We start from the raw sequence: 23,872 nt of genomic DNA, 5'->3' as shown, positions 1-23,872 counted from the left end.
TGTGTAAATGTGCATGTACAAATGTATGGGAGAGAAACTGTTGTCGTTCTTTGGGTTTTTTCAGAATGGACTTTTAATTGCAGAAAATTCAGTTCAGTTCATTATAGTATCTGAAATTTTTATATTATTATAATATCTAAAACACATATGTACTTATCTATATTATCCAGCTTCGTCAGCTTGCATTCATGTTTGAGTATTACTATAATGCTGTCTCTCTTTGTTTTATCTGTTTTCTCTGCCCATTTCCTATAGGTCTTATTCCTTCTCATGTTTCTTTTCCATTCATTCAGTCTTTTTCCATCTCCCTCCCTCTTTTCCATCGGCCTTTCAAACCAGAGACACCCTCCATCAATGCCCAGACACATCCATAAATGTTCCTTCGTGTCTGCTCAGCCACAGCCCTGAGGATTCCATTATGGCTCTGCAGCTCACACACACACACACACACACACACACGCACACACACACACTCACACACTCACACACGCATGCACACACATTTGTCTTTCTACAGATGTGAGGAACTCACTGACATAAGCCATCCCCTAGCAACTAACCCTAACCTGAACCACCACTAAATGCCTAACCCTAACCTCAACATAGTTCTAACATTAACCCTAAAGCCAAGTCTTAACCCTCAAGAAATGCTTTGAAGCTGTAAGAACCTGCCAAAATGTCATCACCGCAAATGTATCGAAATAAGATTTGTCCACACACAGTTTAGGGAAAGGTTGCTCTTTCTCGTCTGGCCACAAGCAATGACGTGATTAGTTAGAAACTCAGGATAGTGATGCAGCTGTTGATGGCAGTGATGATGATGATGATGGTGATGGTGGTAGTGCTCCCAGAGGCAGTGAAGTGATGAGGCACTTAGGCACAGCTTTGTTTCTCACAGTTGTTCAGCCCTTCAATCCATTTGACCACCATTAGCCTTGTTATCATCCAGAAAGCTGTTTGTCTTGAGAAGAAAGTGTGAATCTGAATGTAGTGCGCAACTCTTCACCCCGAGCCGATCAGTTAAATCCCAGCAGGTGCTTTTTACCGAGCAACCTTGTAGTATGTTAAGGATTATTTTATTCTTTTCTTTTAATCTTCTCTTAAACATGCAGACTAATTACTGCACAAGTCCAAGTAAGGTTTTTATTATTTATTTATTTATGGATTTTTGTTTTTGCAATAAAGAGAGAATAGAATATAATACAGACTGCTGAGTGCATTTTTTATTTATTTTAATTCATTTATTTCTCAAATGACAACATGCATCTTTAAAACAAAACATGTTATATGGAAATATTGCAAAAATTATGCCACCATCATTATTACTGTTAATATCTGTGTAGACAGCACAAAGCAAGATAGAACGACCAACCAGTGCCAAGGATAATGTATGACCTTTGCTGGCTTGCCACCCAGGATTTGGACAAGCTGAAAATACTGCAGCCAGAAATTGAACTAGGTGGAGGATTGGATTTTTTTTTATTTGCAACATCCAATAGCCTCAATCAATGTGGTACTTGGACTGATTTTAGTTCAGACTGTCTTAGCACAAATGTGTGCCTGAAACTACAGTACAGGAAAAAACTTTGTGAGTTAATTGTTATGAATCTAGGGCTCATTAAGTGTCTGGTTGTACTGTGCCTCATTTTTTTTGGAATGTCCATGGTGTCCAGTAACCACATTATACCCAAAATGACACATGTGGCATCACACCTAACTGTTGTAATTTCATCTGGACAATTATTATTTTTAAGCAGTGGTGTTTATGACATATCATGAATGTGCCTACTATTCTCCTTGTGTGTGATGTAATTCAGCTAGAATATCCTGTAAACTGCAAACCACAATGATGGATCCATAAATAAATGAGCTGCAGTGTGAGATGAGAGTGGTGTTGATGCAAGATTCACTGCTGTTGATTTTTTTCACTCTTATTCCTAATGACTTTTCATGTGAACCCAGAAGCTGTTGCATGAACTCTCACTGCACTGACATTACACAGCCTCTCCAGACCTGCGTTCACCTCAAGAACAAGGAGGTCTCTCTGACAGACTTTGGTGCTCAACGCTATGTGTGGGGACGGGTCAATTAGAGAAAGGTTAATCGCTGATACCACACTATTTCACACATACACACACTTAGCACACATCCACAATTGCCCCTAGGAATCAGGTATAGGAGACCACCAAGGTCGGCCAGTGATGGGGAGATGAGAGCACTTTGCCACAGCTTGAGCAAAGTACCAGCGCTGCCTCAGCACTATGAGCCCAGGAATACAAATACATTCAACTAAGTGGAAGGGTTCTTTTACACAAGACCTTGAGCCTTCGGCACACTGCAGACTTTACATTAACAGTATAGAGGCCTGAAGATAGGAGAACTGGGGAAGAATGATAGGGGACTCAAGGAGACTGAAGGATGACACAGAAATGAGATTAGAGTGGGAGAAAAGTGAAAAGAAAGGTGAAGAAAGAGCAAAGAAAAAGAAGCATGTGAGAGGGAAGAAGAGGCTGAAAGAAAGAAAGAAGGGGGGGAAGAAGGGGTACAAGGAGATAGAAGGAGCCAAAATAGGAGAGGTCTGCCAGCAGAGCAGCTACTACTATGAGATAGAGACGTTAGGGGGGATGAAGCTGAAGATATCTGATGAGAGGCAGAGTGAAAGGAGGAAGGGAGAATAAGGGGTGTCACGGCTACTTATCATCACACTGCCGAGGGTGACATTGATTAGCACTTGCCATCGGCAGGGAGCCTATGAGCCAGTCGACGGGAAGGTCAGATAATTAAACTCAACGGCATTGCAACATGCTGGCGCTATGCCGGTCTCATTCCCGCCCCAAACTCACTGCAGCTGGATGAGACGAACAGTTGTTGTTGCCTGCATTTGTGTTCACTTGTGTTTGATGTACGTGGACATGTGTGGGTTTGATGCACAGTGTGTAAGGGGGGAATACAGTATACAGTAAGTAAGAAATAGCTTCAGAAAGTGAACTGCTGTAGAGCATAATCTAGCATCACAAATAATAAATGACATGACTGATAGCACGTGCTGCGTGTACTGTTTATATAAGCAGCTGTTAATTTTACTTTAAACGCTCACTAGAGGAATAAATACCTCTCTCTACGTCTCTGAAACAGTTTCAGAAAAACATAATCACCTTCATGACGGGAGGATTTATTGCAGGACTGCTTTATTAGGCTGTGGTAGCTTTAGCTTGGTGTACTTAATAAACTGCCGACTGACTGTATGTAGCAAAGAATCTGCCATTCTCTCATCTGTCTGTGCTGTGACAGTGTTCTTGCCTGTCAGAATGTGCTATTGCATGTTTGTGTGCATGTCAACTTCACCTCTGTGTAAACCCTTAGTGATTTTGTTCCCTTTCCTTTTCCAAAGTCGACTCTTCAAAGAGCCCAGAGCTTTTTTTTTTTTTTAGGCTTTGGAGCACGGTGAGATTGGATTTGACCCCTGTGAATTTTCCACTTACTTTGATCTTAGCATGCATCTTTTTTTTTTTTTTTTTTTTTTTAAAGGAGACAGCGTACTTCTTGCTGTCAGCTTGGAAGTTAGAGCATTAATATTTCTTCAGGGAATATTAATATTGCTCTTTAAATAAAAGAACAAGGGATGCGAAGGTAATGGGAACAAAACATTCATGAGGAGCAAATGGCTCCAATTTGTGTTAAGCCACTGATATCTTCATTCTGATAAACCTCGGTTAAACTAGTCTCAGCCTGATAAGGCTTAGGAGATATTTCAAATTTGTTTATTGTCTCCTGCCTATTTTTATACGATTGCTATAAAAAAAAAATCTCTGCACTCAGCATCACTGCATTGCAACTGATAGTTATAATTTTCTAATGTACCAGTAAATGGGCCATATTTGTGATCTTTGTTACACTCCAGTGAGTGTAACAAGCTGTCCTTGGGCTTGATCTCAGCTCACGGGCCTCCTTTTCCCTCCCTCCCTCTCTGTCCGTCAGCCACTTCTGCCATCCACAAACCTCCGGAAGCACAAAGAGCAGAGGGAGATTATGGATGTCCTGGATCAATACACTCAGAAAGTACATCAGAGAAAAGAGAGGATGTAAACCATATGGTGCTACTTGAACTATAGTCCATCCACTTAGCTATTGGCTCTTACAGGGCTACTTTTTTCTTTATATGTTAAGCAAATCGCATGTTTTTCAAGTTTAATATGACAGTGGAATCAAAGTAGATTAAGTCGGGTGATCTGTTTTTGTTTTTTGTTTTTTTTTACTTTCCATGTCATCCCTTTCATTCAATCCCATCCAAAAGCTTTAGGTGTTATTTTCACTGTATGATTGTCACAGTGGAATAGAGCAGCAGTAGCATGTTGACACATTAACTACAAAGGCCCAGAACTAGAAATGACTGCTGAAAATTACAGTCATTAATGATGAATTACCTGTCATGTGTGAACTGCTTGTTTATTTCTGTGTTAAATCGTCTGATTGCTTCTCTGTGGCGCATTGCACATTATCAGCTGCAGCGAGGCAGGCGCTCTCTGCGTGAGATTTGAATGGTGAGATGTGTCACTGTGGATTAGCGAGCAGGCAGCGACGAGAAAGAGAGAAAGAGCAAGAAGAGGCGATGGCAGAGAAGGAGAAAATAGCTGGGAGATGATTAGATAGCAGTGAAGAGATCCTTGCAGGCCGTAAGCGGAATCTGCTGATTGTCGGTTGGTTCGTCTATGTGTGTCTGCGCATTTGCTTATCACCTGCCTCTGTAAATGTACAATATGTAGGCTATGTTTACAGAAGAGGTGTCGTTATATTTCAGGCATGGCACCCCCCTCTGTTCCCAACATCCACACCCATTCAGTATCACTGACAGCCATCTGTCCGGTAATTAACCTGACTGACATGCTGTGCTGTATCGACTGCCTTACTGCCCTTCACCAAATAACTGCGTGTCTGTTTGTGTGTGTGTGTGTGTGTGTGTGTGTGTGTGTGTGTGAGGGTGTGTGTGTGTGTGTTGTCCACCTGTTTTTCACTTTGCTCGCCTGCACACTAGCTACCTCTTACCTTCTGATCCCAATGGATGGGGCTGTCCTCTATGTGTGACACTCTGTGCCTGTGTTCATTGCTGTGATTAATCTGATGCAGAGACGGGGGGTGAGGGGTGGGGGGGGCATTCATTTACAGCATCCTACATATACACAACTCTTTTACTTAAGGTAGTGAGAGGAGGGAGGGTTGGACTGAATGTAATGATACTTACTGAGAGAAAGTACAAGAGGAAAACAGCAGTATGTGATTGAGGACAGTGAATGTGTGAAACAGCAATATTGCTACTACCTAACACAGGCACATTAATATTTCATACTCTGTGAAAATAGAAATGCAGACTTACCCTGCCATGCACTTTATAAACAATTGGGAGGGGTATATGGTGTGTGTGTGTGAGAGAGAGAGGCAAAGAGAGAGAGAGATGGAATAGTTGCCTTGCAGTTTCAAAACAGCCATAACAGCAGTGCAGCATTTCTCATAAAAAGAGTAGTGTATCTGCAGTGAGGTGTCTTGTTGCAAGCACCCATGGAAAAGTTGCTTGTCCTGTGCTACCTTATTCATCTATATCATTTCCACTACAAAGTATAGATCTGTATACTCAATTTGTATGATTCTCTACCCCATCATGAACCTTAATTTAGTTTTTTTGATCATGCTAGCAAACAGATTATATACTGATCTGCATAGCATCTTCCTAATTAAGCTAGTTCAAAGTATAATTTAGTTTAGTTAAAAGTATATAGCATTAATATGTTGGTTTATCTTGTTAGAAATGTATTTTGTTTATTTTGCCCTGGGTTAAAACACTTTTTTCCCTCAAATTGAGGAAAAAATTGTTTTAGTCAGTTCATGTTTATTTATTTTAAGGCTGGATTTACAGTATATTGTCCTTATGCACACACAAAAATATTTTCATAATTCATAAATACAACATATACAATTTGCATTCCTTCACAAGACATAGTCCTATTGATTGGTGCTCAGATCAAATGTGCTGCCATGTCCTCAGAATGAGATTCACGTAGCCACAAGAGCCTGATTGGATTGGGGGGATCGATAAGGTGGCAGAGAAATGGAGAGACACGAGATGAGAGAGAGCAAGAAAGAGAGAGAGGGAGAGATGTATTCACTGTTCTTCATTACACCTATTAAGGAAAAGAAGGAGAGAAGCAGCAGTGAGAGAGTAGTACCGTTTTGTTGCAGCACAGTCCCATCTCTTCCCTGAAGTACTTTTGCATTATGCTTCTTAAAGCATGTATAATGTACAGTAGTTAAACCTCATCTATTACTAAAGCACAATGTTTGAGCTCAAATTAACAGTAAAAGAGTTCTCAGGACATAGAGCAATGTAGAGCTGATGGGTTTGTCTGAAATGTGAACCCACATCCCAGAAGTATAAATGTATTAGATACAGAGGAGCTGGAACTAAAGTGGGCCAACGCCTGAGGAGCTGAGGTCAGCGTCAAAAAGAGGGACAGACAACATTGGCTCATCTGTCTGAGATAGATGGGTATAATTAACAAGGCTTTGGTTTTAATTAATCTGTCTCAATCAAAATAGAAATTCTATTCTTACATTTTGGATTAAATTAATTCAAGGACATGTGCTCAAACACACTGTGTACTCCAATCTTTTTTCTTCCCTTTGTTCTTTATTTTCTTTATTCTTAGTCAGTTGTTCTGTTGTTCTTCATCCCTTGTTTTTTATGTTCTGCCTTCCCTTTTTTTTTAATTCCTGCTCTGCCTTCCTTTTATATATATATATATTATTTTCAATTTTATTCTAGTCACAACCTTGCTTGATAAGGATGGTAACCCTGCAGTGCCCTCCAATGGTGGGTCTATGCCCAGAGAGATTGTGGCAGCACCTGGTGATGATCCCGATGGCCAAACTCAAACAGCTGAGCCCCTAAAACAACCACCATACGACGATAATAATAATCTCTCTGTCACACTGCCAGCTCCATGTGGTCAGGACATCTTCTGGCCATTACTCACTTACTTAGCTGGGATTTACTCACTTGAATTTATTTTTCTCTTCTGTTCAAATGGTGGATGCTATATTTTGTGTATAGAAATAGTTACCCCCTCCACCCTGTCTACTTCTATGAATGGCACAGTAAAAAAAAATGCATAAGCAAAGTGCAGCATATTAAAAGAAAGAAAATTCTTTAAAGCAGGTGTTACTCAGCTCACCTTGTCATAACCACTATACCTGCACTACCTATGACCCCTGAATTTTGCATGAAGCTCTCACTGCGATGAATCTGGATAGCATGTGATACAAAAGAGAAAGATGATGACGTGTATGATTGTAAGTACCAGTAACAATTCTTTGGTTTGAGGAGTGATAGGCCCGTGACTCTTTTAAGACAGACGGTTATTTTTGTGCATCAGATAATGGCGATGACTGCTGATTTGATGCAAAAAATATCGGAAAGCTCCTGATGACACATTGGATGGCTGTGTGGACACAGTGTTACCCTTAACAGGTTTCCCTCCATCACTGTGAAGAGCATGTGTTCCTGCTAAAAGAGGAACACAATGGGGCACTAGTTGTTGAAAAAACATTTGTCTTGTGCTTTGATCTCCTTTCTAAAGAGGCATTTTTTTCATCATCACCATCCTTTTCCCTTTTCAACTGGACTAGAGAAGGCAGTCGTCAGTGAAAGAGGTCCAATGAGCTTGTTTTCTGAACCATAGCACAGATATATTGAATTGGTGAGAAAATGGGCTAAAATTGGATGAAAAGTAAGTGTTTCAGGCTGCATGAATGTGTATTTGTGCTTCAGAGGCTGCCACTATGGTGTACAGTATGTATCATACTTGACAAAGGGAAAAGCTCTGTTCAATGTGGACTAAAGCTGTCCCTACCTTGAGGACAGCACACTTGAAAATATAACTCTGTTTTTTTGTTTCATGTTCATCTTCGCGTCACCAGAAGACCTGTACGCGACCTTATGCGACAATAAAAGTTAGTGTGTCCCCTAGAATCATTTTCAGCAGTGGTACTGTTGTGCACACATCTCTGATGAGGAATATCTTAAAATGACCTTTGAATTGTTGTTATTAAGGTTATACAAGCATTTGCACAAAACAAAACCCTGATTTACTTTAACCCTGACTAGTTTGTAATTTCTATTTGGCTTTACTGCGCTTAGTAAAAGTTTAAGACCCATGTTTTCAGTTTTTTTGTGATGTTAACAATTACATTTTCCCACTAATACACATACTTTTACAAGCAGCCTGTATTGGATTAGAGATGACGTGTACTGTATTTGTTTATGGCTGTGTGTTATGGTCCCCTTTGTTTCATAATAGCCACTGTCAGCTGCTGCTCACTGTGTAGGAAGCACAGGTTGTGGTGCAGTGGCACTCAATATTCAGGAGTAGTGGTGCGCTGTAATTAACTATTTATGCGCCCATGAACAGTCCTCATTCCAGTATTGTAGTAATGAATATCTGGCTTCACCTCCTGCCTGAGAACATACCTCCATGATTGTGGTGGAATCCTGCTGTGCTGTGATTAGTGGTGCTGTGTCATTCTTGGGTGTGAGTGGTTGCTGTCTTTGGGGAGGCGGGCAGTGGCAAGCCAGTGACAGGTGAAGTAATTGACTGTTTAGCTCTTATGGATTTCCTGCCTGCTACTGATTTAGCCTGTACTGTATACACAATGCTGTTTTATCCACCATCTTTCTCTCACACTTTTAGCGAGACAATGCGAGGTGTACATCTTATAGTGGCTTATGCCTCCTTCACTGCAGGTATAATGTGCTGTATACAAAGTAGAAGTAGGACGTGGTTGGACCGTGTTTACAGTTATAGTATTATAAACTATTATAAAAATATATAGTACAGGAATGGAAATATTATGGTGTCTGTGTTGCTGTTTTTCCTTGGGCACCAGGAGCTGACCATAAGGTGTTGTGTTTGTCAGAGCCAAGCCTTAGCTAGGTGGAGAGATGCCTCCTGGGAGGGTCTGAGTCACCCATGGCTTTGTGGGTATGTGAGTGCGTGCGCGTGTCTTCCATGCAGAGGCTGTGAGGTGTTGGCAGGGCTGTCATATTAAACCAATGGGGTTGAACTCATTGTGTCAGCTCCTGCAGGCTGCTATTGATCCTCCTATCATATAACTCTCTCTTATTTGCCTTCAGCATAGCACACTGGCCACGTTCTTGTCACTACTTGCCCCTAACATGTGCTTACGGACAGGTGGGACTACATTTGCAATTGCGCCTTTGAAACTGTGCCCATGTGTGCAGGGCTGTATGTGTGCATACATTTGCGTGTGCTTCCTTCCTGCTCTCACACCACATCCAGCACATCACGGCGCTCCTGCGGAGCACTGCTGCATTTCTGCATCATTAGGTCTTTCCCGAAGGTTGAACAAGAGGGTGGACTCCGCAGGCAGTGGATTGGAACCACAGAACAGAAAGCATGGCGAGAATGAGAAGATAGGAATGGAGGAGGAACTGAAACACAACAGTGTATTAATGAGCAAGCTAGAAAGCAAAGAGAATGAGTGAACCATTTATAAAAATAGAAAAAATAGAACTACAAGGGTTTTGTGGCAACTAAAAATATGGAGATTCAGTGAAGGAGCACAAGGTGTAAAAGAATGAGACGACCACGAAGAAAATTTTCAGACAGAAGGGAAGGAGGAAAATAAACTGTATGTGAGAAAGATGAACTGAACTGAAAACCACTGTAGTGCCAGCCCAGAGGTTCTACATTTGTACTGCGGAAAACATTCTTGTTAATGTGTTGTTTAATCTAATTTAGAGGCTTTAAACTATTGCATATCTTGAAACAACTGCAAACTGCCAGTGAGGTGGAATAATTTCATTGGGTTTAATGTCCTTCTACTTGCAAAGAGGCATTTATCAAAGGGACCATATAAGGTTGACATAAGGTTAAGCATTTCACTTGTGTGAAGATGGAAAAGAAAGTACAATATTTTTTGCAGAATGGCTCTCCCAACACCTGCGTCCTGGAGCTGAGGCCAGCTGATGCAGGGCTAAAGAGTACAGGGGATGTGTTATGCTGCCTGCTCCCATCAGCATCCGCACACTGTCACACACACTTAAGCTCGAAGCCACTGCAGAAATATCTGGTGTGCGTTTTGGCACATTATTATTATTTTTGAATAATTAATGAATTTTTTTTCTGTTGTTTTATTCATATTTTAATTATTTTTATAGGTTTTAGTCCACAATACATTTTAGTCCTACCCAGTGGCTGATTTTCACATGTAAAAATAGGATTTAAGATTGAGTATGCAATGGAAAGTGATATGTTAAGAGTGAGAATTTGAAGGGAGAGTTTAGGTTGAAATTAATAGAAATAAACTGAAAATAGATAGAGATGGAGGAAGTGGCAGTAGGATAGCTGAGATGGTAAAGATAACAAGGGGTATAGCAAATAAAATGCAGAAAGAGTAAGAGGATTTATATAACAACAAAAGAGAAAAGTTTAAGGTCTTTGTAAAAGGCACACTTCCCTTCACAGATCCACAGCCTCATAGTAGAAGTTGCAAAATGGCAGTCAGTATAAATATTGCCATCTACTCCCTTGGAAAAGTGGAGAAACAGCACTCAGAGGCCTCTTCCACTAACACAGTACAGTACACAGTGGTTCGCTTGTGAATAACACAGCCAATTAAGCAGCCACAACACACAGGGCTCATGGCAACTTGGGGCCTCCCAGGACTCAATTACTGCTCTCAGTTTGCAGGGACAGAGGGTGAGATAGAGAGAAAGAGACACACTCCTCAGAGAATAGTGTGGGTTCCCTCTGCTGGAAATATAGATTCTTATTACTGTCCATATGCAACATGGGTAATCAAATATCATGATTATAGTGTATTTCCACAGTATAATGGTGTTGGCCTGTTTGTTTGTTTGTTTGTTTGTTTTTTAATTTGGAATTTCAGAAATGCCTGGTAGGGATTTCTCTATACAATTTTCTCCTTCTGCATAAAGGATAAGAAAAATTAATATTCGCAGAAAGTTGGAAATAGGTCATTTATCGCCTGCATTCTTATTGTGTTGAGTCACTGTTGCATTTGATGTTATTAGGTACTGAAGCGAGAAGTATCCGCAAGCAAATTAATTTCATTCTGTGAACAAATTCCAGTCACTCGTGGTGGGTTTAGAAATACAGGAGGTCCGCCTGTTCAATTAATGTTTAACATGGCAGATCATTTCTTGTAATTTCCTGAGGAAGATATTATATGATATAACAGGATGGTCTTGTTTCAGACAGTGTAAACAGACAATAAAATGAATGGAAAACAATGGAAATTATTTCCTGGAAGTAAAGGCTGGCTTGAATTTGTTTGTGAAAGAATGATGGGATATGTAGTGAAGCAGGTAAAATGAAAATGTGGTTATTATGGACATAATGATACTGGACTTTTATTTTGGAGTATTGTAGTCTATAATTACTACATAGAGTTTGCAATAAGGTGCAGTGGCACCAAAGGCCAAAGCACATTGGACCAAATCGAAAGTCATCACCTTGAGGAGAAAAGAAGGGAAAGAAATGAAAATGGGTTGAAGAGTAGTATAGCAAGTGAAATGATGAAATAAGAAGAGGGAAAAGGTCATCAGTGAATATCATCCTCAGCCCTTCAATAAGGAGCTGGAGCAGGATTATGTATATGATATCTGCCATTAAAAAGAGATTTATGCATTGTATCATTTTTTGTGGCAGGCAGCTCAGAGGTGTGTGTTTGTTGTTAGAAAACCTAGAATAAAAAACCTACTCCTTGCGTGTTATTCCTCGCTTTAGTCACACACCTACTAATCTCTGGGACTGTTGATTTAGAGGGACAGTAAAGGGTCAATCTGTCCTGGACTAAACTGTCTGTCCTCCTGCAGATGACGTTTGGAGTCATCAACCACCGACCTGTCTGCAAGCTGGCAAACAAGCCAGAATGAGGAGCATTTTATGCACTTCAAGAAGAGAGTTGCTTGAGGGGGGGAAATGCCTAAGGTGGGGTAATGTGGGAGAGCAACTTGTCATATTCTGATGGCTTATCCCAGGTTCTTGGTGCTTTTCATTTGTCACTGAAATCGACCAAGAATTACGGGCATCTTCACAGCTACAAGTCCTGCTTATGGTCCTTCAGATAAAGAATAGCACTCACCTGTTAAAGGGCTGGGTTTGTGCGGAGTGGTTGGTTTAATTTTCCCTGGGTAACGGGGAGGGGCATGTGTGCACAGCCTGCATAGGGGAAAAGCACATTAGCAGAGTAGCAGCAGTTTCAGTCCTCCAAATGTGTCTTCACAGGATGTGTTCAGGCACAGTACGTGTAATGTGAAAGATAGACGCAACACCACTGTAAGCATGACTAATAACATACGGTGGTGGGCATATGATGCTAGAACAGCACATCACTAATAGTAAAATCATCAAAGAGGTTTTTATGCAACTGTGTTTCTTCAGCGAAATAAAACTCTGCTGGGGGACAAAATAATAATTTGAATCTGAGACCTTTCCAACTGAGCAAGTATCAAGTGAGTCTGGTCTGCTTATGTGGAGCTTCTTAAAGCTGGAAGTTGGCACAAGTAAGGGCTCTTCATCAGTGCTAACTGACTGTCAGTGACTTTTCTTTAAAGGCCTGGATTACCTTTAAATTGATGCATCCAGTGCAATTCATGACTGTGTACACCGAGAAGAGAAAGTTCCCTCTCTGCCTCTGCAGCAGCATACTGCCATACCCTCCTCCCAGCAGTAGACATGTGTCATTAACAGCATCCCCACATCTGTGACATACCACCTCTGAAGAAATATACCTAATCCACATAATGATGTACCCACCTCCTTCCCAACTGTGGCAACAATCACGTAAAGCAGTTACAGTTGCACCATACAGCATTAAGCTATGCAGTGTGCAGATGGGTGCTGTGATGGAACTTAGCATTATGATAGGGAGTTATGTTAAAGAATAGCAGCCATAAAATCAGTTGCTGCCTATGATAACAAAAAGCCTTAGCTTGCACTTTAGCAGACTGCTAGGCTATAGCACAGCATTTGCATATTCTAATGAGTCCAGTGTTCAGGGTTAGCTGCTTATACTAATGACGCGTTTAGCTCTTAATAAATCAGTTAAGGCAGCTCCCTGCTGGAGCCCAGGGATTTGAAACCCATGTGTGTGTCTGTGTTTGTGTATGTGCGCGCGCGTGCACGTGTGTGCGTACATTTTGTGCATATTTCATTCAAATGTAGCTTTGCGTATTTGTGTGCTTTGCTGTTTATTTTTTCTTGTGTGCTGTTATGTTGTCATTTTGCAAAAAGACATAAGTGAGTGAATGTCTATTTGTGAGTACTAATCTACCAGTTTCCATCTTAGTGCTTGTCCCAGCATATTTTAGTCTGCATTTAGATGTGTGCTTTGCATGCCTTTTGTGTGGTTGTGCATGCGAAAGCAGCAGTAGTCTCCAGGACCTGTACTCTGAAGTTTCTTCTTTTGTGGTATGACCAGTTCACCAGAAAAAAGATTTTCTATTTCTTCACCTTTTATTTCTGTTTAAAAACTTGACCTTCCAGCATTTACTGTGTATTGTACAGTTTTACTTCTGTCACATTTTGTCATATGTTTTACTGATTGTGCTTGCATTGCACCTATTACTCAACCGTCATGTACAGTAGCTGTGATGGAAATGACAGGGTAATCAAAAACACACATAAACTACATGTGTTTGGTCTTTTCAACATATTATATTTTGATGTAGAACATGGCTTTGTGCTGGCTAGGGTGTTTGCCGTCTGTGCTGACCGTAACTGATGTACCACACTGACATTTTATTATGGAAGTGCATTTACAACTCATTGTTTTCTTTAATAATGTGACGGTTCATAAGATTTTCACTTCACAAGCCATCAGGTCCCAGCATAGGCACTAAAATGTGATGCTGAGGTAAAACGTGAGACATTATTTCTATGGTACTGTACATTGACACATGAACACCAATCCATTCATTCTAAAAACAGCATGTTGGACATTCTCAGCTGGAAACAGGACAGGAAAGCAAGGTGCATATCTTAAACACAGACAATCAGCAGTGAATAAACTGAGAAAACCAAACTGTAGTGAGGAGATCATTCTGTTATTAGTAGGGAAGGAGGAAGAAGGGGAGAGGAGACCGTCTTAACTCTAAGTGTATGGTGAGAGCTGTAATTTTTTGAGGTTTAAAGTTTGAAAGATTTGACAGTGTGTGTGCAGTATATGTGTAATAGAGAATGGTGAAATTATGTTTTGCTTTATATTATCACTTCTGTTTTTTTCATCTACTTTCTCTTTCTGTCTGCCTCTACCTTTTCCTTTCTCTCTTAAGTGAGCCAGAATAATATCTCTGAAGACGCACTGGGGTGGAATATCCTGGTCACCCATCCAGTGTGACTAGGATATTACAGTAAAGCACACACAGGCACACACATGTACAGTTAAGTGGTGTTCACACACACTGAAGAGGGATGGCTGACACCCACATGGATTGGAGCGCCAGCGGCGTCTTGCTGTCCTGCCACCACAGCCCCTCTGCATGTAGGTCAGCGTTGGCCAGGGGCACCCTTACTCTCCCTCCATCCCTCCCTCCCTCTCTCACAGCTCCCTTCCAATACTTCTTCCAACCCATCATCACTGGATTCCTCACATTTTTCTTTTTACAGGAAGGACTTTCAGTTATTCATACAATACTTAAAGTTTCCCTCAGTTAAACTCTCCTCACATTGCCTTTGTTTACTTTGTCATATGTCAAACCATAATGCAGCCTTTTAGTATTACATTAACATCCCATGGTTTATTCAGCAGGTGTAGGCCTGATATTCTTTTGATTTAGCAAGCTTTCTTTTCCTGTGAAAATAATGTTTCTCCAAATCACCAACTTCCTAATTTCACTTAAAAAGGAGGAGAGTTTTGACAACCTGTAATGGAACACTTAGTCCTCTAGTTAATCTAAAAAAATTCAAATTGGAAGACACATTGTTTCTCTGGCCACAGGCAAAGTGCTAGTATTTGTCTTTTCCTGCACTCTCAAAACATCTCCAAACCGTCCAATTAAGAAAATAAAAAAAGAGGAGTAATAGTCAATAAACAAAAGATTTTTTCATACAATGAAATAGAAATTGGGCAGCATGGTGGATTGGTGGTTTGCACTGTTGCCTCACAGCAAGAAGGTCGTGGGTTCGCAACCCAGCCTTTCTGTGTGTAGTTTGCATGTTCTCCCTGTGCTTGTGTGGGTTTTCTCCAGGTACTCTGGTTTCCTCCCACAGTCCAAAAACATGTATGTCAGGTTGATTGGTGACTCTAAATTGCCCATAGGAGTGAGTGTGAGTGTGTGAGGTTGTGTGTCTCTATGTGGCCCTGTGATGGACTGGTGACCTGTCCAGGGTGGACCCCTGCCTTTCACCCAAAGAGAGCTGGGATAGGCTCCAGCAGATCCCTGTGACCCTGGTTATGGAATAAGCAGGTATAGATGATGGATGGATGGAAATAGAAACCAGCTGCATTCACAAATGAGAACCAGATGGACCACATCACATAACAAAAGTACTAAAATCTACTTAAAAGATACATATGTTATGTAATGTAAATATTTTAAGTTAAGCAAATATTATCATGGGAAGCAGTGCAAGCCTCCTTATGAAGTTCTCTTGGCTGATTCCACTTATACAGAACTTTTTAGTCCGTGGCAGGTGATGGTTGTGCGTCATCTGATGTTCGTCATCTGATGTTCGTCATCTGATGTTTAAGTTATGAGCCTCATCAGCTGATAGAATCAGGTGCTTTGTTGTTGTTGCACAAAAACACATGCATCAGAAACAAAGAAAAGGTCCTTTAATAATCTCATCACCTCAGTGCAGAGGGTGAGGTTTAAATTAGGACCCAGGGCTGATTTTTAATGTCACATCACTTTTCATAGCAGCTGAGAAGCAGGTGACATTACACACTGCACAGTTTGCATGATCACAGCCTGCAGGCTAAAGTTGCTCAGTATCTGCCCTGAAATTCTTTGGCCATTGTTGTTTATAAGTGGTCTATAAAGCAGTTGTACACAAATATAAGCATTTTTGAAGTTTTCATGTACATTACATTAGTTTATTCTGTATGCCACTTATAATGCTAAAGGCCTTCCTTCTTTACTAAACCTAAATTTAAACTTATTTTCATAAGTAGGACCAAACTCTTGAAGATCTAAATTAAGTTCCCTGTCATCACAGGATTTGCACTTGCTGTTTGTGCTATCTTTGTCCATTGCTGTTTTGGGGCTTTAACTTTCTGTGCTTTAAAAGTACAAAGCAGCATTTTGGCAACAACATGTTTGTAGCATCATCAGTCAGTGCAAAAGCAGTACGACCAGATTGCACAGTGACAAAGGCTACTCACTGGCTACACGTAAACTAGGACACACAGGAAGAATATTAATTTGAGGGGAAAATTGGGTGCATATTAGGTGTAATTATGGTTACAGGAGTCCCAGGCTACCATGTGAATGATTTAGGGCAAAATTGAAAAAGTTCAAAAGAAAAAGACGACAGGGTCTTTGGTCAGGATGAGGCCATCTGAGGTGCTGTCTTGAATTCTGCAATTAGCTTAAATTTGACATCCGGGTTATGGTTGGACATGCAGTTGCTGCTGCATTTCACAGTGAGCCTGTAAGAAAATATCTTATAAATGGGTAATCTCTTGGCATCAGTGGCGTCAACCTCCTCATATCCAACCAGCGGAGCTAATCACCCACTATGTACTTCTCTCTTCTTGTCTGAAGGCCATTATTGCTGTTCAGAATTTCATGGAGGGCCTGTGAAAACGGTGCTCGCTGCTTTTCAAATTATTTCCTACAAATTACTCCAGCACCAGGATGCCTTTCATCTTCCTATCTTTTTGCCCTCTGTGCTCTTGAAGTCTTTTTTTTTTCCTCCCCCTGCCACTCTCCACATCCCTCATCCTGGCTTTTTTTTTTTTTTTTTTTTTTTACTTTCCTCTATTCATTCTTTAAATACAGCTATCCTTTTTAACATTTTTTCACTGGGTGCTAAAAACTGCATTTGATAAACACCAGTACAGTTAAAATGAATCTTCTTGGGTCTCCTTAGAACTACTTTCAACGCATAAGATTTTACTTCAATTTTTGGCACTTTTTTGGTCTACCGTAGCCGTAATTACGGTAATTTTTGCATGTATGAAAACAGTTGTTGCTGCACAGGATGATGTGTTTATGTTTGTGTGACATCTCTATCAGACAGCACTGCATCACCATGTTTCTCTCCCTGACTCTGTGCCCAGGCAAACATTTGGCGAGGCTGGAACCCTGGGCATCAGCTAAATGTGATGTTGTTTAGCATATTACCAATGACAAATCAGAAAATCAGAACTGGTTTATTATTATTTAATGTACAACATATGACACTGTACAGTCCTGATAGACACTTTAAACAGCCTCTGCATAAATAAATACAAATTATGTAACCTCTGTTGTGTTTTTGTGAGAGAACTTTTATGATCTCCCCTGTGGACAGAAAAATCATTTGTTGACTATTTTTTGCAGTGATTCTCATTTTCCCTCCTCTGCACAAGCCTTCGTGACTTTCCCTGTGTCATTTTTATCTCCTGTCATTTTCTTTGCTTTTTCAAAATACTAGAGTGACATAAATTGCTGCCATAAAGTCCAAAGCTGCACCAGCAATACTCATCTTTTGTCCTCATCTCTCTCGCTGTCTGTCACCCTGGTGGAATCTTCTCTGTTGTAATTGCCATTGCCATCCACTGAGTGATGGAGTGTTTCTGTCAGTGCTCACCTGATAGCTCACCTGTACACAAACACACACACACAATTACTAACACAATCATATCACATATGTGTGCTCACAGAATGTGAAAACATTGGCAGCCACAGAGACATATGTTCGCACACATACACACCTCTGTGTGAAGTAGCTGCAGGTGACAATGAGCGAGCTCTCCATTTCCTCCCCCACTTGGTTTATCTGTCCTTGCTCCCTAACTGGCCCGAGGACATCATACAGTAAGTGTGAGATCCATATCTAATACAAGTCCCTGTAGCTGTTGTGGAAGAAAATGGATGCAGGATGTATGGGTTTTTTTTTTTCATGATTTTGCACTTTTAAAATAACATACGGTTCTTTTCCGTTAACCTCTGGTTTCTAATTCATTCAGAACAATATGAAAATCAACTTTCAGAGACTTTAGAGTCACTGGAGAAAAGTAATTCATCACAACAAATGCATACATGGCTAGTTTTATTTATTTTTCATCAAAGTTTTGTACATCCTTGAATGATAACTGAAAACTAAAGAGTCACAGCACAGCATCACCTTCATAAGCTTTGTTGGAGCAGCAAAGAATCAAAACTGGATGGCAAAATAGTCAAACATTAAGACTTTATTTTTCCTCATTGTTGACCTCTATTTCGCTTTGCCTTTCCATAGTTCGCACTGTCTATTGCTCTTATTGTGGGTTATTTTTTCTTTACTTTAAGGAATCCTTCCCATACTGACTTAAGGAAACACAGAATGAGAAATTAACAGCATCAATCCCTCTTAACCCTCTGTGCCATTGTTTTTATCTTCTTTCAATTTATCCTGCTATCCCCTTATTATACAGTTCAATTCGGCTTCCATCTTCCTATCCATAGTTCTTCCTCCTGCCCTCCATTTCTTTCTCTTTGTTCCTTCCATCACTCAGTCCCATCGCCTCATCTAGCTCCATCTCTCCATTGACAATCTGCCAGTGCTATGCTCACTCCGGCCCTCCCAGAGTGATCCCGTTAGAGGGCTAATGCTGTGAAAAATGACAGTGAACCAGCACTTTTACTGCCATCACCACCGCTTTGGGGCCGCTTGATGCCTACAGCCCTGTTGCCTGGCAACTCCCCAGAGAGCTTCCCTCCAAAATGCAAGCGTTGTCTGCTCTGCTGCGATAGAGACCTGAGCTTTATAAGCTTTACGTCTTGTCTTGTTTTACTATTGTCCATTAGCATTGTTTTTAATGACACTGGTTTGCTTAGAGTCATGAACAAAATGATTTGGAAGAAGTATGACTTTTTGGAGCCTTGCTGCTCCTTCAGACCTTGACAGTAGTAAAGGTAGCACCAATGTACAGCATGAATGAACAAACACTGATGCTGTCTTATTGTAGATTTTTCATTCAATCTTTATGAACCTGTTGTATCTTCTCCTATGTAATGGTTGGTTTTCCACAGCAACTTCTTTTTTATTGAATGCATATTGAATATGTAGCTAATATTACACTAAATGTGATGAGGTGTCCCTAAGTTAAATCGTCCTTATTACCATACAGGGCCTTGATGGAAAGAGCCACATTGCAGGCAGGATATTTTGTATGTTTTGATAAGGAGGAACCATGAAAAGTTCTTTCACGGGCTGCATCACTCATGGATCTTGAAGTTTGTCTTGTCATTAAAACTCTAATTAATGACACTCATCCCCTGTCACTAGTGGATTCTTTAAGCCAGCTCTGATGTAAAATCCATCAGGATGTGCTGTTTGTTAATCTCTGATGCAGTGGAGCAGGTAGAGAGCCACAGTAACAACAGCAGTGAACTCCCTCAGCAGACAGGATGGGCGGCACGTCACGGCCATAAACTCCACCAGCAGAGAGACACCGCTTAGACACAACCACAGCATTTGTGCACGATTGCTTGTTGATAATAGCACATAGTTCACCGCCATGACTATTGCTGGACTGTTATGATTCCCAGTTGTCTCAGTAACAAGTTAGCCAATCCACCTGAATGGCCGTGTCCAGACTGTGGCTGTGTAGTCACAGAGACACGGCAGTGTTTTTTTAATTTCATTTCAAACATGGTAGTTCATTGTAGTCAGTCTACCAATCTCCAAAAACTCTCCAGAAGAGACAGTTATAGCTGATTTTCCCATACCCATGATTTTCTCATGCAAAGTCTCAAAACACGACTTAGGTTGAAAGAAGTTATTTCTTTCATCACGTAGTTCTGTTTAGCTGTACAATAAAAATCTCATGTTTGAATCTCAGGAACCCTTTTCTGTTCTGTGTCAACTAATTGCAGTTCCTTGTGTGCCACCTCCTGCCCCACTTTTCTGTCTTTCTACCACCTCCATGGCTTTTAAGGCAGAAACACGGTTTCTCCAACCCTTCACCTAAAGTTAACAAGAATCCAATACTCAAGTCCCAGATTATTCATAGATATGAGTGACATGAGCCATGCATTTGCAACGGGAACTCTCAGAGCGAGTTACAAATGTGCTTTGACAAAGTGTGTGAGCTCAGTGCCGCTGAAGCAATCCTCACTCTTTAATGTGTTTCTGTTTTGAGACATCTGACGTTTTGAACTTTTTCAGCAGATGGTGGAAAAGTTGAGTCTACATCTGAGCTGTGTGGGGTTTCCTCCTGCTATGGTGTCTTCTTGCTAACGCTGTATGATGTGTAACTGCATTCACAATCCTTTGCAGAATTGGATGATAAAAATGAAAAATGGCAAACACAAGCTGGATGACGACCTCTGTGTAAAAGTTGGATTTCTAAGGTAGTACCATAGAAATTAAAGCTAGAAAACTGTACTATAATTCAACACTGAGTGGATATCTAGAAATTTCATGGTACTGACCCGTTTCTGTTCAGCTCTTTTAGGTGAATTTGTGCAACTCTTTAAACACCAATAATTTCCTATTTTAAGTGATCATCCTATGGAGAACCACTAATGTAAATTCATCCAGGTCAAACAGAAAAACAGCTGCACTTTTCATTAATGTGACCTCAACTGAGAATATGCGGATCAAAATGAGTAGTGGATATTTTGCAGCACCTAGATGTGCGAGAGTGGGCGTGTAGTTATCAATGATGGGAGCACATTAAACTACTGTACAGGACCTCTATTTCCTCCTGCTATGCATGTGGATGGAAACAACACTAACATCACTATTCTTCTAATCTTGTTTTCTACCTTAAAGGAATTTGATAAAACTGTAGATGCATGTGTACAAATACTATCCACACAAACCATCTGTTGCAAATAATCCTGAAGAGACACACACACAGACATATACACACCTAGAGAGCAGCAGGGCATTGTGCCCAGGATCGGATGCTGTGGCCTCTGATGAGTCCATGCAGGCCAAACTCATGCTCTTACTAAAGACTTTTGAAAGCTCTGCCTGTGAGAGAGTGATGAAGGGAGTCAGAGAAAGAAGGTGACGTATCTTAGCTCATCAATATCCACCGCAGGTGTTAATTTACACTGTAAGTCACCTGTGTCACCAGCTGTGGTGAAAGAAAGAGAAATGGATAGATGGGGGCAGGATGGAGAGATAGCGTGAAGGAGATTGGATGAGAAATAAGAAAGAAAGGAGGAGATGCAAATCACATTAATGAATAAGCTTCATTAGTCGTGCCCATTAGCGTCCTAAACACGGATTAATTTAACGTCAGCTGATATTGGAGAAGCCCAGTGGCCATGGTGGGATACAGTTTGACTGTGCACCTTCAGTTCACAGTCTTACTGAGGATTTGCACCTTTTTAATTTACAAAGTTTTCTCTGTTGGATGTGACCTTCCTGAAGGAAAATGCTGCCTGTTCGATTTCATTTGGCATTTGCTTCGGATTAATTTGTTTTAACAACACAGTTAACATACTTTTTAGTCGTTGCTCTTAATTCTCATTGGTGTCTATGTGTGTGTGTTGCCAACAGGCGGACCCCCAGGGCAGAGACATTGCCATCCGTCCCTTCTTGGAGCACTGTGAGAACACCCACATGACCATTTGGCTGGGCATTGTCTATGCCTACAAGGGTCTGCTAATGGTGAGAGAACAAAAAAAAAAAACATTCTTCACGTTCTCACTGTCTGGACATTTACAGTCTAATATGATTATGATGTAATAATGTACAGTACGGTGCAAAAGGTTTGGGCACTAAAAATACACAGGGGATGCTTTTAAGATAAATTACAAAAATAGTTTTTGATTTATCAGTTAACGTCATACAAAGTGCAGTAGAGGGAACCATCTGCTGCAGGACTCCTGGTTCTTCTTGCTTCTGAAAATAATTCTTAAGGAACTCTGGTGGGTTCTTTATGGGCATGTTCTCCTTCACAGTGGTCTGCACAATAAACCTGGGATCACTAGGACCCCTGATGGTGTTGTGTGATTAGAATCCTGAACATCTAAAGTGCCTAAAACATCTGCACTGTACTGTATCTGCTGATACCAGACCTTCTTTAACTAATGTTGCTATGTAATGTTAATTCAGAATATGTGCAAGTGTTAAACAAAGAGTAAATGCATCAAAGATCCTGACAATACTATGTGAACATACGGATGTGTGTGTGTGTGTGTGTGTGCTTGTTTGGGTGTAACTACCTACCATCCTCGAACGCAAGACAACACATAGGTACAGTCTTCGCCATGACAGGGACATGAAAAGATATGAGGTGGTCATCTTGGCCTTCTTTACAACCAGTCTCTTCCTTATTGCTACGAGTTGACTCTGATGATGTTAACCTCTGAAAAACCACTGTTTGTTGTTTGTACAGATTTTGAGTTACTTTATTCCAAGCACAGCAACAGAGAACAGTACAATACAGACGGACACAGAATATTTATCTCTATGTCTATTATCATTGTTAATAACATTTAAGGAGTTCGATTCACAAGGGCACTAAAGGACTAACAGCATGAAAGGAGCAAGGACCACAACTTTACCTGGGACTGCACATATTTGCATTTGGCATTTGAAACACAGGGTTCTAATTAAAGTGTAATGTACATTTAAAAAACCCATTTCCCAACCACATAATATATTTTAAAACCTCTTTAAAGCAGGAACACCTGTAAATTATGCAAACCTCACTACATTTATGGTGAGGTGAAGGAGAAAGAATGAGACAGAGCAGTAAATCATCTTAAGCACATTGAGAGATTGCAGAGGAGGCTTAGTAAAAAAAAAAAATACTACTGAAAAATGTCAAAGGCAGAAAGATGGAAGGAGTGAGAAAATTGTAGGGTAACAAGTAGATGGGCTTTGATGTAAAATAATAAGACACGAACAAAAAACTGGAGCAGTAAAAATAAGTTTGTATCAAGTGATTGACAGGATCCTACATCTGTATGAGGCATAGAGAGAGACAGCACAGCAAAAAGAAGCATTAAGGCTTAAGTCATTCCTGCACACACACACACACACACACACACACACACACACACACACACACACACCTCACAGTAGCTCACATTTGTGTACACACACTCACACACACCTGAGGAGCACTAATCCTTGATGACTGCTCTTTTAATTCTGCTGCTTGACATTCCACTAACTCTCATTTAGACTTTAGAATAAGCAGGCAGACCGCCTTACACAGCACACAGTGAATTATTCAGCAGGCGACCACTACTGCTGCTGCAGCAACTCTAATGTTGCACTAAACAAACAATTCACTCTCGCTAAATAAACATTTTACCAGCATGAGACCTGGGGCTGCTTTAAACTGGTGTCTTTAGCTCATTTTTTGCCTCATTAAGGCTTTATCATATAATGAAGTTGATTTTTGTTTTTACTGGTTCTGAAGCCTGCACCCCATTAGTATTTATGAAGAACAATGATGAGCACCAAAATAAAAAATTAAGATTTAGGAAGTCCTGATTGGTTTTATAAAGCTTTCATGTTTAGACTAGCAGCAAGAGAACTAAAAAGAAAACTGCATACTTTTAAAACACTGAGGTTGACTGATGCCGTTGACTCGTGTGCACTGACCCAGAGAAACGAGTTCAGAGTTTCTGTAAGCAAAGTCAAACGCCGCTTGCAGTATTTCAGTTGATATCTGT

The 23,872-nt window shown here is 40.6% G+C and overlaps 1 protein-coding gene across 1 annotated transcript in view; it reads left to right on the top strand.

Annotated features, from left to right (window-relative positions):
* gabbr2 (gamma-aminobutyric acid (GABA) B receptor, 2) overlaps positions 1 to 23,872 on the top strand; it is a 142,529-nt gene that overhangs the window by 111,412 nt on the left and 7,245 nt on the right. Inside the window, exon 14 of the mRNA XM_026300632.1 lies at positions 21,741 to 21,851. Coding sequence (XP_026156417.1) covers positions 21,741 to 21,851 — 111 coding nt within the window. The remainder of the gene's footprint in view (positions 1 to 21,740; positions 21,852 to 23,872) is intronic.

Source organism: Mastacembelus armatus, chromosome 11, assembly GCF_900324485.2.
Source record: "Mastacembelus armatus chromosome 11, fMasArm1.2, whole genome shotgun sequence".
NCBI classification, from domain to species: domain Eukaryota; kingdom Metazoa; phylum Chordata; class Actinopteri; order Synbranchiformes; family Mastacembelidae; genus Mastacembelus; species Mastacembelus armatus.
Note: the sequence above shows the minus strand (reverse complement) of the source record. Positions and strands in the feature narration are given on the sequence as shown.